Below are 14,039 nucleotides of genomic sequence, written 5' to 3' on the forward strand. Positions count from 1 at the left end.
AGGAGAGGAAAGTGATCAGGAACAGTCAGCATGGATTCACGAAGGGGAAGTCGTGCCTGACTAACCTAATTGCCTTCTATGATGAGATAACTGGCTCTGTGGATGAGGGGAAAGCAGTGGATGTGTTATTTCTTGACTTTAGCAAAGCTTTTGATACTGTCTCCCACAGTATTCTTGCCACCAAGTTAAAGAAGTATGGGCTGGATGAATGGACTGTAAGGTGGATAGAAAGCTGGCTAGATCGTCGGGCTCAACGGGTAGTGATCAATGGCTCCATGTCTAGTTGGCAGCCGGTTTCAAGTGGAGTGCCCCAAGGGTCGGTCCTGGGGCCGGTTTTGTTTAATATCTTTATTAATGATCTGGAGGATGGTGTGGACTGCACTCTCAGCAAGTTTGCAGATGACACTAAACTAGGAGGCGTGGTAGATATACTAGAGGGTAGGGATCGGATACAGAGGGACCTAGACAAATTAGAGGATTGGGCAGAAAAAAACCTGATGAGGTTCAACAAGGACAAGTGCAGAGTCCTGCACTTAGGACGGAAGAATCCCATGCACTGCTACAGACTAGGGACCGAATGGCTAGGTAGCAGTTCTGCTGAAAAGGACCTAGGGGTCACAGTGGACGAGAAGCTGGATATGAGTCAACAGTGTGCTCTTGTTGCCAAGAAGGCTAACGGCATTTTGGGCTGTATAAGTAGGGGCATTGCCAGCAGATCAAGGAACGTGATCGTTCCCCTTTATTCGACATTGGTGAGGCCTCATCTGGAATACTGTGTCCAGTTTTGGGCCCCACACTACAAGAAGGATGTGGAAAAATTGGAAAGAGTCCAGCGGAGGGCAACAAAAATGATTAGGGGTCTGGAGCACATGACTTATGAGGAGAGGCTGAGAGAACTGGGATTGTTTAGTCTCCAGAAGAGAAGAATGAGGGGGGATTTGATAGCAGCCTTCAACTACCTGAAGGGGGGTTCCAAAGAGGATGGAGCTCGGCTGTTCTCAGTGGTGGCAGATGACAGAACAAGGAGCAATGGTCTCAAGTTGCAGTGGGGGAGGTCCAGGTTGGATATCAGGAAAAACTATTTCACTAGGAGGGTGGTGAAACACTGGAATGCGTTACCTAGGGAGGTGGTGGAGTCTCCTTCCTTGGAGGTTTTTAAGGCCCGGCTTGACAAAGCCCTGGCTGGGATGATTTAGTTGGTATTGGTCCTGCTTTGAGCAGGGGGTTGGACTAGATGACCTCTTGAGGTCCCTTCCAACCCTGATATTCTAGGATTCTATGAATGAAGCTATAATAGAATGAGATGGGCTGAGTGTGATGTGTGTTGTCATTGTAGCTCTCTCTGGGGTGGGGGGAGGCTGGGCCTTCCTGCAGCCATTGTCAATGCCAGTCAATACGATCCTGGATCCCGGTGTACGGCGACGTATGGCCTGCAGGGTGTGGCAGGGAAGTCGAGCCTCGTTCACGTTCTTCGGAGAACTATCAACTTAATCGCCACCAGTGATGCACTCCCAGGATTCTGGTTTAGTAGCGCATGGGAGCTGCGCACGGGGCAGAAACCCCCATCACATAGAATTAAAAAATACTGACTGTGCTGCTTATCACTCTGTCCAATAGCTCTGCCTCTAGACCATTAACTCCATTGTTCTTTGGTCCATACAGAGAACTGGAATTGTGTAGGGATAGCTACACTTTTGTGTAGTGCTCCGAAACCATTGTGATGGTGACCTAGTTTGGGCAACTGCACCTGTATGTTCTGCTCTGGGGTCCAGCCAGGGCACCCACTCTAGGCTCCCAGCCCCTCAGCCATCACCTCCCTTGGGTGGAGACCAAGGCTCTCACCCTCCTGAGCCGGGTTGTTCCAGGCTGCACAGTTCCCTGCCTACACGGTGAGTTCCCCAGCAAATCAGCCAGCCTCAGCCAGCCTGCTTGGCCTTCCTTCCTCAGAGGCTATCAACAGTGTAATTGCATTATTAGAAGTCACCATACAGCCCTTTCTAAGGCAGTGTCCACACTACAGCTTATGTCGGCATAACGTGTGTAAATAAACCATCCCCCGAGTGACATAGGTTACACCCACAGACACGCCAATGCAGGCAGTGCTGTTGGTGGGAGAGATTCTCCCGCCTCCCGCAGAGGTGGTTTTATTACACTGACAGGCAACACAGCACCCGACTCATTCACTGCAATGCAACGTACAAGCTGTAAGTCCAGTGAACTCCCACAGTGCCTTTCTGCATTGACTTTGGCCAGGGCTATATTAGAGACTTTTGCTGGTAGAGCAATGTCAGGTATGTGATTTTTTTGTTACATTTCTATGCCAGCAAAAGCCTTCGTGTAGACACAGTTATGCAGTTAGAGTGGCATAGAAGTGTTTTGGCAAAAATTGCAATCCACTTTTATCAGTCTAAGCTGCAGCTCCACTTGCCGGCGTAGCCATTCCAGCAAACCCCTTCTAGCATAGACAAGGGCTTTCTCAGCTGCCTTTTCTCTCCTTCTCCCAGGGCCAATGGACAGGGACTATTAGGGGTCAGTTCTGCTCTGTTCCCATATGCCCTGGAGCCTGGCCTCTCCCTCCCCTCTTCCCAGGGCTGATGGAAGCCTGTGATGGATGGAGTGTGAAGAACTGGGGGAGGGGGCTGTGGTTACTGCACCTTGAAGGACTGGCACACAGTGTTGCGAACGGTCACAATTTTATCACACAAGTGGGGTGATATTTAGTGCACTTCGTAAAGCCCCAGCTCATGAGTCACGTGGTCAGCTTGCATTTAAAAAGAAAAGTAACTTTCTAGCCCCACTGGTTTTTGAGGAAAGCTTGAAAACATGGCCAGAGAGTGACTTAAAAGAGCAACAACCAGGAACAAAAAGAACCCCAGATTTATTAGTATTAAAAAACCCTCTCATGATTTTTAAGCCAATCTCGAGATTTTGGGGGGGCCTGATTCATGGTTTTTCATTGCTTGGGGCTGACGATGCTGTATAAAGACATGTCATCGGGCAGCAGCTGCAGTTGCAATTACTTGGCTACTGAACCCAAGATGGAACGAGTGGACTGGGTGTAGCTTTTGACTTGGGAGTCCCTCGCTGTGCTGGGATTTGTGCGTATTGTTTTGAGCCAGTGAAAGTCCTTGTAGTTCATCCCAGGGGCGGACTTGTCTGAATGGAATTCCTGGGAGCAGTGATGGGGTGGGAGCATTTTAATAGGAGCCTTTTTGAAACAGCAAGGTGACCAGTGAGGCAGCATTATTAAGAGACCGGAGCACTGCCCCAGCCCGGGGACTATGGAGGAGTCCATGACTGTGTGGTTGGGCACAGCCCTCTCCAGTGGGGAAGGCAGCATGCCCCTGCGTACAGAATGGTCAGGGGCAGAACTGGAATCTAAACACGAGTTTCTTGGTGGGGTTGGAGGTTTGCATTGCTCTGTCAAACCCAGGAAACTGGCTTGAAGCCATCAGTGAACTGGCTTTCCCCTCTACCCTTCCCCATCCCCACAACCTTTGCCATAGGTCACCTGAAGCCAAATTCTGCTGTGTCTTCCCCAGTGCGACTTTCATCTCAAGCTGCTCCGTCTCCTTGTATCCCGAGTTCGGCAGGGGAAGTACTGAGATGGTAATTCTTTCTTATTCATGCTTTGCAGCCCCAGTTACAGGATGGGCTGCTGCCGACCAAGGGCCAGAGCTGGGGATACAGTCCAGCATTTTCAGAAGTGGCCCCAGTTTTTGGATGCTGCAGTTTCTGGGTGCCCGATGTGAGACCCCTTGGGCTGGATTCCCCGTTGGGCAGTCATGCCCACCAGTGCTCAGTGCCGCCATTCTGCTCTGGGGGTGTTTCACGAGATTAAATGGTGCACAAGCTGCAGGGCAGAGGAGAATCAGACCTCCGGGGTGCTGGGCACCCTGATCTCCAAACGAAATCCATGGGAGCGCCTGGAGAGCCGCAGCAGCCCGAGGTGTCTCGTGTGGGAGACTTAGACACTGGGGCACCTCTGGTGCTGGGCTCCCTCTGCAGCTCAGGTACCGATTGCTGTCCAGCACACACCCTGCTGCGGTTCATGGCTATAAGGGAGGCGCAGCATTGCAGGCCCTTGCAGAGCACTCTGCAGAATGACGGCGCAGCCTGCAGCCCCAAGCCCCACTCCTTTTGGTGCCTTACAGTGTTGCAGGTCCCTATCCCTGCTGCAGCCCACGGCCAGCCCCAGGCACATTTTGGCCTCCTGCCCCTTGTCATCCACCCACTTGCAGTGCTGATGTTTGTGACAGTCTGTTCAACTCGGCTCTCGCGTGGCAATCACACCCGCCACCACTTAGCTTCCTAATCCCATTTTCTCTGCTGCCTCAGTGACCAAGAGCAGATCTATGATGATGTGGAAGCAGTTGGGCCAATTGGCAAAGGGAAAAGACGTCCATTATCACCTGCTTCCCGGCTTCCAGCAAGTCCTCGCTCTGGAACAGGTACGTACCCCAGACTGGAGCGGGGGTTATGGAGTGTGTAGCCAGCACGGCAAATTAAAAGGTGGCCACTGCCCACTAATAGCTATTCAGAGCACAGCTCACGAGGAGCTCACCATCCACTACGAGCGTAGTGTGCAGCTCCACTCTGAAAAGTGAGTGTGCAAGCCTGACCCCTCTCCCCCGCTCCCTGTGTGCATCAAAGACATTTCTGGTCAACCCAGACCCGGGGAGATGCCGCACACCTCTGGCGCTCAGACAGCTTGAATGTGGCCAAATACCAACTCTGGGATGCCCCTGAGTGGGGGCCCAAATAGCACCTGGCCGAGCTTTTGAGAACTCAAGTCAGAGCGAATAGAAACTGCGTCTTGTGCTTCTGCAGCCTGCTAGCACGGCGTGGGGAAAAGGGGCTGTATTAGCACTGTCAGAGACTGGCACCAAGGTGCCCACCCCCGTCCACTTCTCCTAGGAATTCAGGCACCAGAGAGGTCGTGGTACTGTCCCAGCAGCCACAGGTGCCCATGAGCAGGTGGCTGAAGGGGCTTGAGGCCTTGGGGTGGATGCGGAAGGCAATGATATCTAGGCTCTGTGCTCTCCAGGTGCAGCTGTTATCCTTGGGTACAAGAGAAAGGATTTTGGGTCTAACCCAAGGATAACAGCTGCACCTGGAGAGCACAGCGCCCTCTAGCAGTGAGGTTTGGAAACCTCAGGAGCCGGGGCCTAGCTGAGTCCCGAGTCAGCTTGGACACCCAGTGCTAAGAGCAGATTTTTAAAGCCAAAACACCATCCACCTCTGCTTTGAAAATTCCCCTTCTTGGTTGAACACCCAAAATCCTCTGCAAAGCACCAAGGTGGCCCTGTGAACCCCTGCGGTGAAGTCCTCGGTCTCCGTTTCCTGCGGGGCAGAGGCTAGGAGAGTGAGTGAATGCACAGTCAGCACGCAGATGACCAACAGTGCTGCCTAGCGGGGTTATAATGTTATTATGGTGACGTGGTGGGATTCTGGGGAAGCGCTGGTTGGAGTGGGGAGGGTTAGAGCCAAAGTGAAGGGGCTGGAGAGACTGATTACTGACCCTTCTTAAAGACTGGCTAAGCAACAGCAAAGGTCTCCAGGTATTTGCAGAGGACAACATCATAGAAGGAAGAATAAAAAAAAAATTAATGGAGATATTCTATCTCCTAGAACTGAAAGGTCATCAAGTCCAGTCCCCTGCCTTCACTAGCAGGACCAAGTACTGATTTTGCCCCAGATCCCTAAGTGGCCCCCTCAAGGATTGAACTCACAACCCTGTGTTTAGCAGGCTAATGCTCAAACCACTGAGCTATCCCATAAGGGTGAAAAAGAAATAGAATATTAGGGTTGGAAGGGACCTCTGGATGTCACCTAGTCCAACCCCCTGCTCAAAGCAGGGCTGATACCAGACAGATTTTTGCCCCAGTTCCCTAAACAGCCCCCTCAAAGATTGAACTCCCAGCCCTGGGTTTAGCTGGCCAATGCTTAAACTACTGAGCTATCCCTCCCCCCAGTGAACCTACTAGGGCATTCAGTGCTCTCCTGTCAGTCCAGGATGCCCCCTGCAAGGGGGAGAGGGACAGGGTAAATGTAAGCTGCACATCAAGAAAGCCTTCCTGACAGCGAGATGGGTCTAGCTGTGGCGTCATCTCCACATAGGAAGCCCCATCGTTTGGCACAGAGAAGCCAGGGTAAAGCCCTGGGGGACAGGCTCACAGGGCTGAATGGGACCCAGCCTCTACCTCCAATGAGCTCGTCTCAGCCCGTGACTTTGCCACACCAGCCTCACTGACTTCTCCATGCCCCGTTTGTTTGTGCAGGTGCCAAGCTGATCCCTGACAGATTTCCCCCGCCGCCCGCTGAGCCCAGGTAATCAATGGATTTATTAATTCAGTGCTACCCACATGCCTAAACACTGGCAATCGCCTAGGGCATTTGCGGTGCTTCTGCAAGGGCCACTGTTTTAGCTGAGCCCCGGGGGACTGAGAGCTATAAGCCTGCGGCTATAGCATAAGCCACAGCTGCCTAGCAAAGGCTCCAACAGCGTCCTCTGCTCTGGGCACCGGCAGAGAGGCCCCGTAACAGCCTCAAGCAGCCAGCGGTCAGGTCACATTTCCCAAGTTCTCTCTTTTTCAGGAGACCCAGCGTTTTCCACCCCCGCCCCCCCACACCAGCGGAAGGGGTTTTCCTGTCAGGGCAGTTCACCCTCCTCTCCACGAAGCAGTAGTGGGGTTGACAGACACTTCTGTTGATCTAGCTGCGTCTCGAGCTGGGGCTAGGTTGATGCACCCATGTTTCACAGAGTTTGAAATTTTTCACAGCCCTGAGCGATGTCGCTAGGTGGGTCTCATTTTTGAGTGTCGACCAGGCCTAAACTGCACAGCTGTGGAACTGCAGAGTACACATGGCTCTGGGTAGAGATTTCCAGCTGGGCTAAAACAGGACAGAAAACTGAGCTCCTCATTCACGGGATCAACACAAACTTCTCTTACTGGGGCTCTGTGCTAAATGCCCTGTGTGTCCCTAGGGGCGCTGGGCTCAGTCCCTGTCCATACGCCTATGTGTGTGCTGGTGCCGTTCCCCGTCCTCTGGCCAATCTGGGCAGGCAGAAGGGAAGCACTGTTTGGTTGATAAAGGCAACTGCATAGAAGTAACATGATTTTTGCTTGGTAAACTCAGCCATGAATTTGGTAGGACCCTATGTATAACTGTGCATTTGGCTGTATTAAAATTCAACAAACCCAAATGTTTCGGCCCTACCTGAAATGAAATACTTTGTTTTACTTTTTCTGATGGAAAATTAAGAATTCAGCAAAGATTTGAGATTGAGATTTTCCCACTGAAAATTCTGAATGACCAAAAAGCTGCATTTCCCACTATTTGGATGAAAAATTCCTGACCCGCTCTCCCCATAGAATCATAGAATATTAGGGTTGGAAGAGACCTCAGGAGGTCATCTTGTCCAACCCCCTGCTCATAGCCCATGGGATTGCTGGCTCAGTCTCAGGGTTCTGGTGGGGCATTGGTTCTCCGAGTCCTCGTTATTCAGATGGAAGTGAGAGCCCGGTAGCTCTAATATCAGAAAACAGTCTGTATCATAAAGAAGCCTGATGGTTATAACCCCACATTTGACTTTGCAGTTCAACTTTGATCAAGAGGCCCCCACCTGGGCGGAGTTAAAGACAGGAATTGAGCCTTCACCTTTGGAATTTCCAGTTGTAGTTTCTTTACCTTCACCCTGCATCAAAGCCAGGGCTTGCTGTGGTCCTTTGCATGGAATATATCTTAGCTTAGAACAGGGATCGGTGCGGAATGATTCTCCAGGCCATCTACGGGCTCGATTCACTATAGCCCTGCCTCTTGCACAGTCATTTACACCAGAGCACGGGAGTGCAAAACAGGCCGGGGATGTTTCACTCTGGCTCTGTGCCGGAGTAAATACCTGAACACACGGCTGGGCCGACGAACTTCAACACAAAGGCACTGATTCTGTGCTCCATTGCGCTAGCGTAAAGCTGACACAGAACCAAGTGGAGAATCCGGCCCAAACAGTTTAACTTCTCGGCTGGTTTGGAATGCAGCCCCAAAGCCCTGGACGGATGGAGACCCTGGGCTGTAGTGGGGCATCCCCAGCAGTGGAAATGGGATGCGGTGTTATTGCCATGGATGACAAGGGAGGATTGGGGGGCGGGGGTGGAAAACACTTGGTCTCCTGAACATTCCGGAAGATCACTGTGACTTTTCCTGGCTCTGCAGAAAATCCCAGATTTCAAAGCTAAGCGGGAAACATGGGAAGAATCTCAAACAGTGCAAGAAAGAAGAGCAGGCGGACAAGGAATTTCGGAAGAAATTCAAGGTGAGCAGCAATGGGCCCTTTTTCAGAGCAATCCCTCCATGAGGTGCAGTCAGTCATTCAGTCCCCTCCTGCAGCCACAGTGAGGATGCTGCCCTCTGGCAGAGGGATTTCATACAAAGCTAGAGAGAGCTCTCCTCTATAAAACAATGCTCAATAGAAACCCAGACCAAAGTCTTCGTTAGCTTAGACTTAACGGTCTTAGGTCCCCCACTACAAGATCTGCCCTAGCTCAAGCAGAAGTGATTAGGGCTACCATATGTCCGGATTTCCCCGGACATGTCCGGCTTTTCGTTCTATAAATAGCCGTCCGGGGGGGATTTTTAAAAATCTAAAAATGTCCGGGATTTCCCCAGTCGGCTATTTATAGATCGAAAAGCAGCGGCCAAGTGCCGCTGGGCAGCCAAAGCCCCTTCCCGGCTCCCCCCATCCCCTGCAGCCTTACCACTCCGCTGGCCCCGCAGCTATCTTCCCCCTCCTCCCCTCCCCTGAACGCTCCGCCCCCTGCTCCCCTGATTCCCGCGAAGCTCGAAATGAAGCAGGGGCAGGCCGGCGGCAGCAGCAGGTAAGCTGGGGGGGAGGAGGAGGAGAGCTCCGGGGAGGCGCGGCCCTGGCCAAGCGGCGCCCGGCGGCCCCAGCAGCACCGGCCAGGACCCGGCCCGCGCCCCAGCACCCCCGGACCCGGCCCGGCCCAGGCCCCAGCAGCGCCGGCCCGGGCCGGGCCCCAGCAGCGCCGGCCCCAGCACCCCCGGCCCGGGCCCCAGCAGCGCCGGCCCCAGCACCCCCGGACCCGGCCCGGGCCCCAGCAGCGCCGGCCCCAGCACCCCCGGACCCGGCCCGGCCCAGGCCCCAGCACCCCCGGCCCCAGCACCCCCGGCCCGGACCCCAGCACCCCCGGCCCGGACCCCAGCACCCCCGGCCCCAGCACCCCCGGCCCGGCCCCCAGCACGCCCGGCCCGGGCCCCAGCACGCCAGCACCCCCGGCCCGGCTCGGGCCCCAGCACCCCCGGCCCGGGCCCCAGCAGCGCCGGCCCCAGCACCCCCGGACCCGGCCCAGGCCCCAGCAGCGCCGGCCCCAGCACCCCCGGACCCGGCCCGGCCCAGGCCCCAGCAGCGCCAGCCTGGCCCGGGCCCCAGCACCCCCGGCCCGGGCCCCAGCACCCCCGGCCCGGACCCCAGCACCCCCGGCCCCAGCACCCCCGGCCCGGCCCCCAGCACGCCCGGCCCGGGCCCCAGCACGCCAGCACCCCCGGCCCGGCTCGGGCCCCAGCACCCCCGGCCCGGGCCCCAGCAGCGCCGGCCCCAGCACCCCCGGACCCGGCCCAGGCCCCAGCAGCGCCGGCCCCAGCACCCCCGGACCCGGCCCGGCCCAGGCCCCAGCAGCGCCAGCCTGGCCCGGGCCCCAGCACCCCCGGCCCAGGCCCCAGCACCCCCGGCCCAGGCCCCAGCACCCCCGGCCCGGGCCCCAGCACCCCCGGCCCGGGCCCCAGCACCCCCGGCCCGGACCCCAGCAGCGCCGGCCCCAGCACCCCCGGCCCGGCCCCCAGCACGCCCGGCCCGGGCCCCAGCACGCCAGCACCCCCGGCCCGGCTCGGGCCCCAGCACCCCCGGCCCGGACCCGGCCCGGGCCCCAGCAGCGCCGGCTGAGCACCTCCGGCCCGACCCCAAGCCCTGCAACCCCGGCCGGAGCGCAGCCCGATTCCTGGGCTCTTTAAAGCTGGCCCTGGTCAGGGGACAGGGAGGGGGGGTTGGATGGGTCGGGAGTTTTGGGGGGGGGGGGGTACCAGGGGGGCAAGGGTGTGGAGAGGGGTTGCGACAGTCATGGACAGGGAGTGGGGGGGTTAGATGGGTCTGGAGGGGCTGTCAGGGGGCCAGGGGTGTGGAGAGGGTTTGGGACAGTCAGGGACAGGGAGCAGGGGGGGTTAGATGGGTCTGGGGTTCTGGGAGGGCTGTCAGGGGGCAGGGGTGTGGAGAGTGGTCGAGGCAGGCAGGTAGCAGAGGGGGTTGGATGGGTCAGGAGTTCTGGGGGTCCTGTCGGGGGCAGGGAGCAGTTGGATAGGGCATGGGAGTCACCAGGGGTCTGTCTGGGGGCAGGGGTTTGAATATGGGGTGGGAGTGTGGATAAGGGTCGGGGCAGTCAGGGGACAGGTAGGGTAGTAGGGCATTTTCAGGAGGGGGCAGTCAGGGGACAAGAAGCAGGGGGGCTTAGATAAGCGGTGGGATCCTAGGGGGCAGTTAGTGGCAGGGGTCCCAGGAGGGGGCAGTCAGGGGACAAGGAGCGGGGGGTTGGGGGTTCTGAGGGGGGCAATCAGGGGGTGGGAAGTGGGAGGGAGTGGATGGGGGTGGAGCTGGGGCGGGGCTAGAGCGGGGCTCCTCCCCCCCCCCAGTGTCCTCTTTTTTGCTTGTAGAAATATGGTAACCCTAGAAGTGATGGGCTCAGGGAAGAAATAACAGTGTCAGGTTCCCAGTGGTGAAACCATCTGCCAGAACACCCCCACCAGCGTGACCTAACACCCCCCGTACTTGCGAGGTCGTGCTCTGCAGAGGACACCCTTCTGACAACAAAACGGCTCCCCCATGCAGCCAAAGTGCTGGTCTGCCATTCCGGCGTGATCCGGCCCCACTACAGCACAGCCAGTCCCTGGCCAGTGCTAGGCAGGAGGTGAGGGCTGATCTTAGAGATCCATCCTGGCCTTACAGTCTCTGATGCTATATGAGCACCTCCCAGTCTTTAACATGTGTATCCCCATAACCTCCCCGCCCGCGCAATGCTGCTAGCCTCAGGTTGCCGATGGGGAGCTGAGCACAGAGACTTGCCCAAGGGCCCCCAGAACCTCTGTAGGCCAGCAGGAACTGCAGCGAGGCCTCCTGCCTCCCAAGCTAGTGCCCAAAGCACTGGGCCATCCTTTCCCTCTGTCAGAGCCATGGCTGATTTGGGTGCTTTTCCTCCACCGCATCCCCTGCAGAGCTTCTTCATCCCCACAGGCTCTCTGCCCCCAGCCTCCTCCCATGCCACATTCTTCAATGTGCCCTCGCACCATGCGACGCTGCTTCCCTCCCATATACACAGTCTGCTTCCTGAGACGTGGCCTACGGTCAACGTGCGAAAGTGGACTGGGATAGTGGGCCGTGGCGTGGGGGAGGAGTTGCTGGGGAATGAGGCTGTGTCAGGGTGCGAGGGGGAGCAGGGCTGTGTGCAGGGGTATGGGGCTGTGGAGAGAGCACAGTAATGGGTGGATATGGGGGAAATGGGCCACGATCTGGGAGGAGGCTGGAAGAAGGGAGATGAAGAGAGATGGGGGGTGAGAGGGAACATGAGAGGGGATGATGGGGGTAAGAGAGGACATGGGTGAGTGGGGACGTGGGAGGGGACGATGGGTGGAGCGGGGACATGGGGAGGGGACGACGGGGGGGAGAGGGGACATGAGAGAGGACAACAGGGGGCGAGCGAGAACATGGGAGGGGAAGACGGGGGCAAGTAAGGCCATGGCGATGGGATGACAGGGTGAGTGGAGATGTCTGAGGGGATGACAGGGGCAAGCGGGGACGTAGGAGGGAATGACGGGGGTGAGTGGGGACATAGGAGGGGAAGACAAGTGAACAGGGACACGGAAAGGGATGACATTGGTGAACATGGGCGAGTGGGGACGTGGGAGGGGACAACAGGGGCGAGCAGAGATGTGGGAGGGGACGACGGGAGTGAGCGGGGTTGTGGGGAGGGGATGATGGGGGTGAGCGGGGATGTGGGAGGGGACAACGGGGGTGAGCGGGGATGTGGGGAGGGGACAACGGGGGTGAGCGGGAATGTGGGGAGGGGACGACGGGGGTGAGCGGGGATGTGGGGAGGGACGACGGGGGTGAGTGGGGACTTCAGAGGGGATGAAGGGGGCAAGCGGGGATGTGGGAGGGGATGACGGGGGCGAGTGGGGATGTGGGGAGGGGACTACGGGGGTGAGCAGGGGGTGAGCAGGGATGTGGGAGGGGATGACGGGGACGGGTGGGGTTGTGGGGAGGGGATGATGGGATTGAGTGGGGACGTGGGGAGGGGGTGAAGGGGGCGAGCAGGGATGTGGGACGGGATGACAGGGGTGAGCGGGGACATGGGAGGAGATGATGGGGGCAAGCAGGGTTGTGGGAGGGGGTGACGTTGGCGAGCGGGGTTGTGGGGAGGGGATGACGGGGCGAGCGGGGACGTGGGAGGGGATGACAGGGGCGAGCAGGGTCGTGGGGAGGGGATGACGGGGGCGAGCGGGGTCGTGGGGAGGGGATGACGGGGGCGAGCGGGGACGTGGGAGGGGATGATGGGGCGAGCGGGGTCGTGGGAGGGGATGACGGGGGCGAGCAGGGTTGTGGGGAGGGGATGAGGGGATTGAGTAGGGATGTGGGGAGGGGGTGAGTGGGGCTGTGTGCCAACCCCTATTATGGATGCATGAGGTCAGCACAAAGACACGTATTAAGCAAGTTACCAAATTACACCCCACTTTGTGCCAGTGCAGGACGTCTATATTAGAGGTTTGGACCAGGGACTACATCGATGAAGTTGCAAAAGGGCAAATTCCCTTAACAGGGACCAGGCCTCGAGTTCAGGAATTTACCTGATGAGGTAGGACAGTGTTATCCGTAGCAGAGTCAGAGCCCAGAATTCCCTGCCAGGGAAAATTCCAAAATTAAAAAAGGAATTGTTCCACATCAGAACAATATCTCGAAATGTCAGTTTCCCACGGACTGAGATTTTCAACGCTGCTTAGAAAAAATCAAAACAAGGTTATGTTCCAACCTTTTCAAAATATTTCCCCGGCTCCCGGCTCCCATCCTAAAAGCCCCAAGAATCCCAGCTTAAGCAGAGACTTCCAGGGTCCCAGCTCCACAGCTGCCCCCCAGTCAGGGGGCTGGGAAGATGAGAGAGCTGACAGGAAACCAGGCCGGCTTCCCTCAGAAACCTGCCTCCATTCCCACTGAAATTTCATCAACATCGCCACATTCCTGTGAAACGTTTAGATTTCGATGAATCCAAAGGAAAAGCATTCTGAGCAGCTCTAGGGCCATTGCCCCATGGGGAACAAGGCACAGAATGTAACAAGCCTGGTAGAGCGAGGATTAGAGCCCAGGTCTCCTGATGCTTAGTCCAGCACTTTTAGCGCCAACCCATTCTCCAGAAGGAAGGGACTTTCCCCGCTGCTCCCCAGTAGCTCTAGAGCACCAGTAACCGCAGGACCCAGCCTCTCCGTGGATTCCCTCCCGTTCTCAGATGAGGTGATGACTGATGCGAAGTCTGCTGGTCCATTTTGGTACTCTGACCATGCGAGCTGGACTTGTGCGGGACTCAAATCCCAACCACAGTCCCTGTTCAGTGCCGCTCTTGGCCTACTACAGTCACAACGTCCATGAGTGTCGTCCCTGATTGCTCCCTGTGGCTGTCGGCAGCTCCTGCAGCGTGTATGGGGAGTGACATGCTAGTGATGGGTGCGCTCCTGTCAGGGATGACGGTTAGTGCCAGTTGTGAGAAACAAGGGCCTGTAAAACGGAGCCTGGCCTAAGCATGGAGGCACCTTCAGGGCCGCTGTGCCCCCAACTCCATCCACCTACCGGGAAAGTGATTATATGTTAAACTAGGTCACCACGGCTGGGGAAACAGTTCCTAGACCACCCGGCCTCCTGGGAGTGACCCCCCACCCCCACGAGGAATGACACTGCCATGACAGAGCTGTCTGGCCTGCACTCCCCT

The 14,039-nt window shown here is 57.1% G+C and overlaps 1 protein-coding gene across 1 annotated transcript in view; it reads left to right on the top strand.

Moving 5' to 3' along the window:
- Window positions 1–14,039, top strand: part of PRAM1 (PML-RARA regulated adaptor molecule 1) — a 32,064-nt gene that overhangs the window by 8,933 nt on the left and 9,092 nt on the right. The window contains exons 3-6 of the mRNA XM_054013924.1: window positions 3,543–3,609; window positions 4,339–4,451; window positions 6,282–6,330; window positions 8,218–8,317. Coding sequence (XP_053869899.1) covers window positions 3,543–3,609; window positions 4,339–4,451; window positions 6,282–6,330; window positions 8,218–8,317 — 329 coding nt within the window. The remainder of the gene's footprint in view (window positions 1–3,542; window positions 3,610–4,338; window positions 4,452–6,281; window positions 6,331–8,217; window positions 8,318–14,039) is intronic.

The sequence above is a fragment of the Malaclemys terrapin genome, chromosome 24 (genome assembly GCF_027887155.1).
Source record: "Malaclemys terrapin pileata isolate rMalTer1 chromosome 24, rMalTer1.hap1, whole genome shotgun sequence".
Lineage (NCBI taxonomy): Eukaryota > Metazoa > Chordata > Testudines > Emydidae > Malaclemys > Malaclemys terrapin.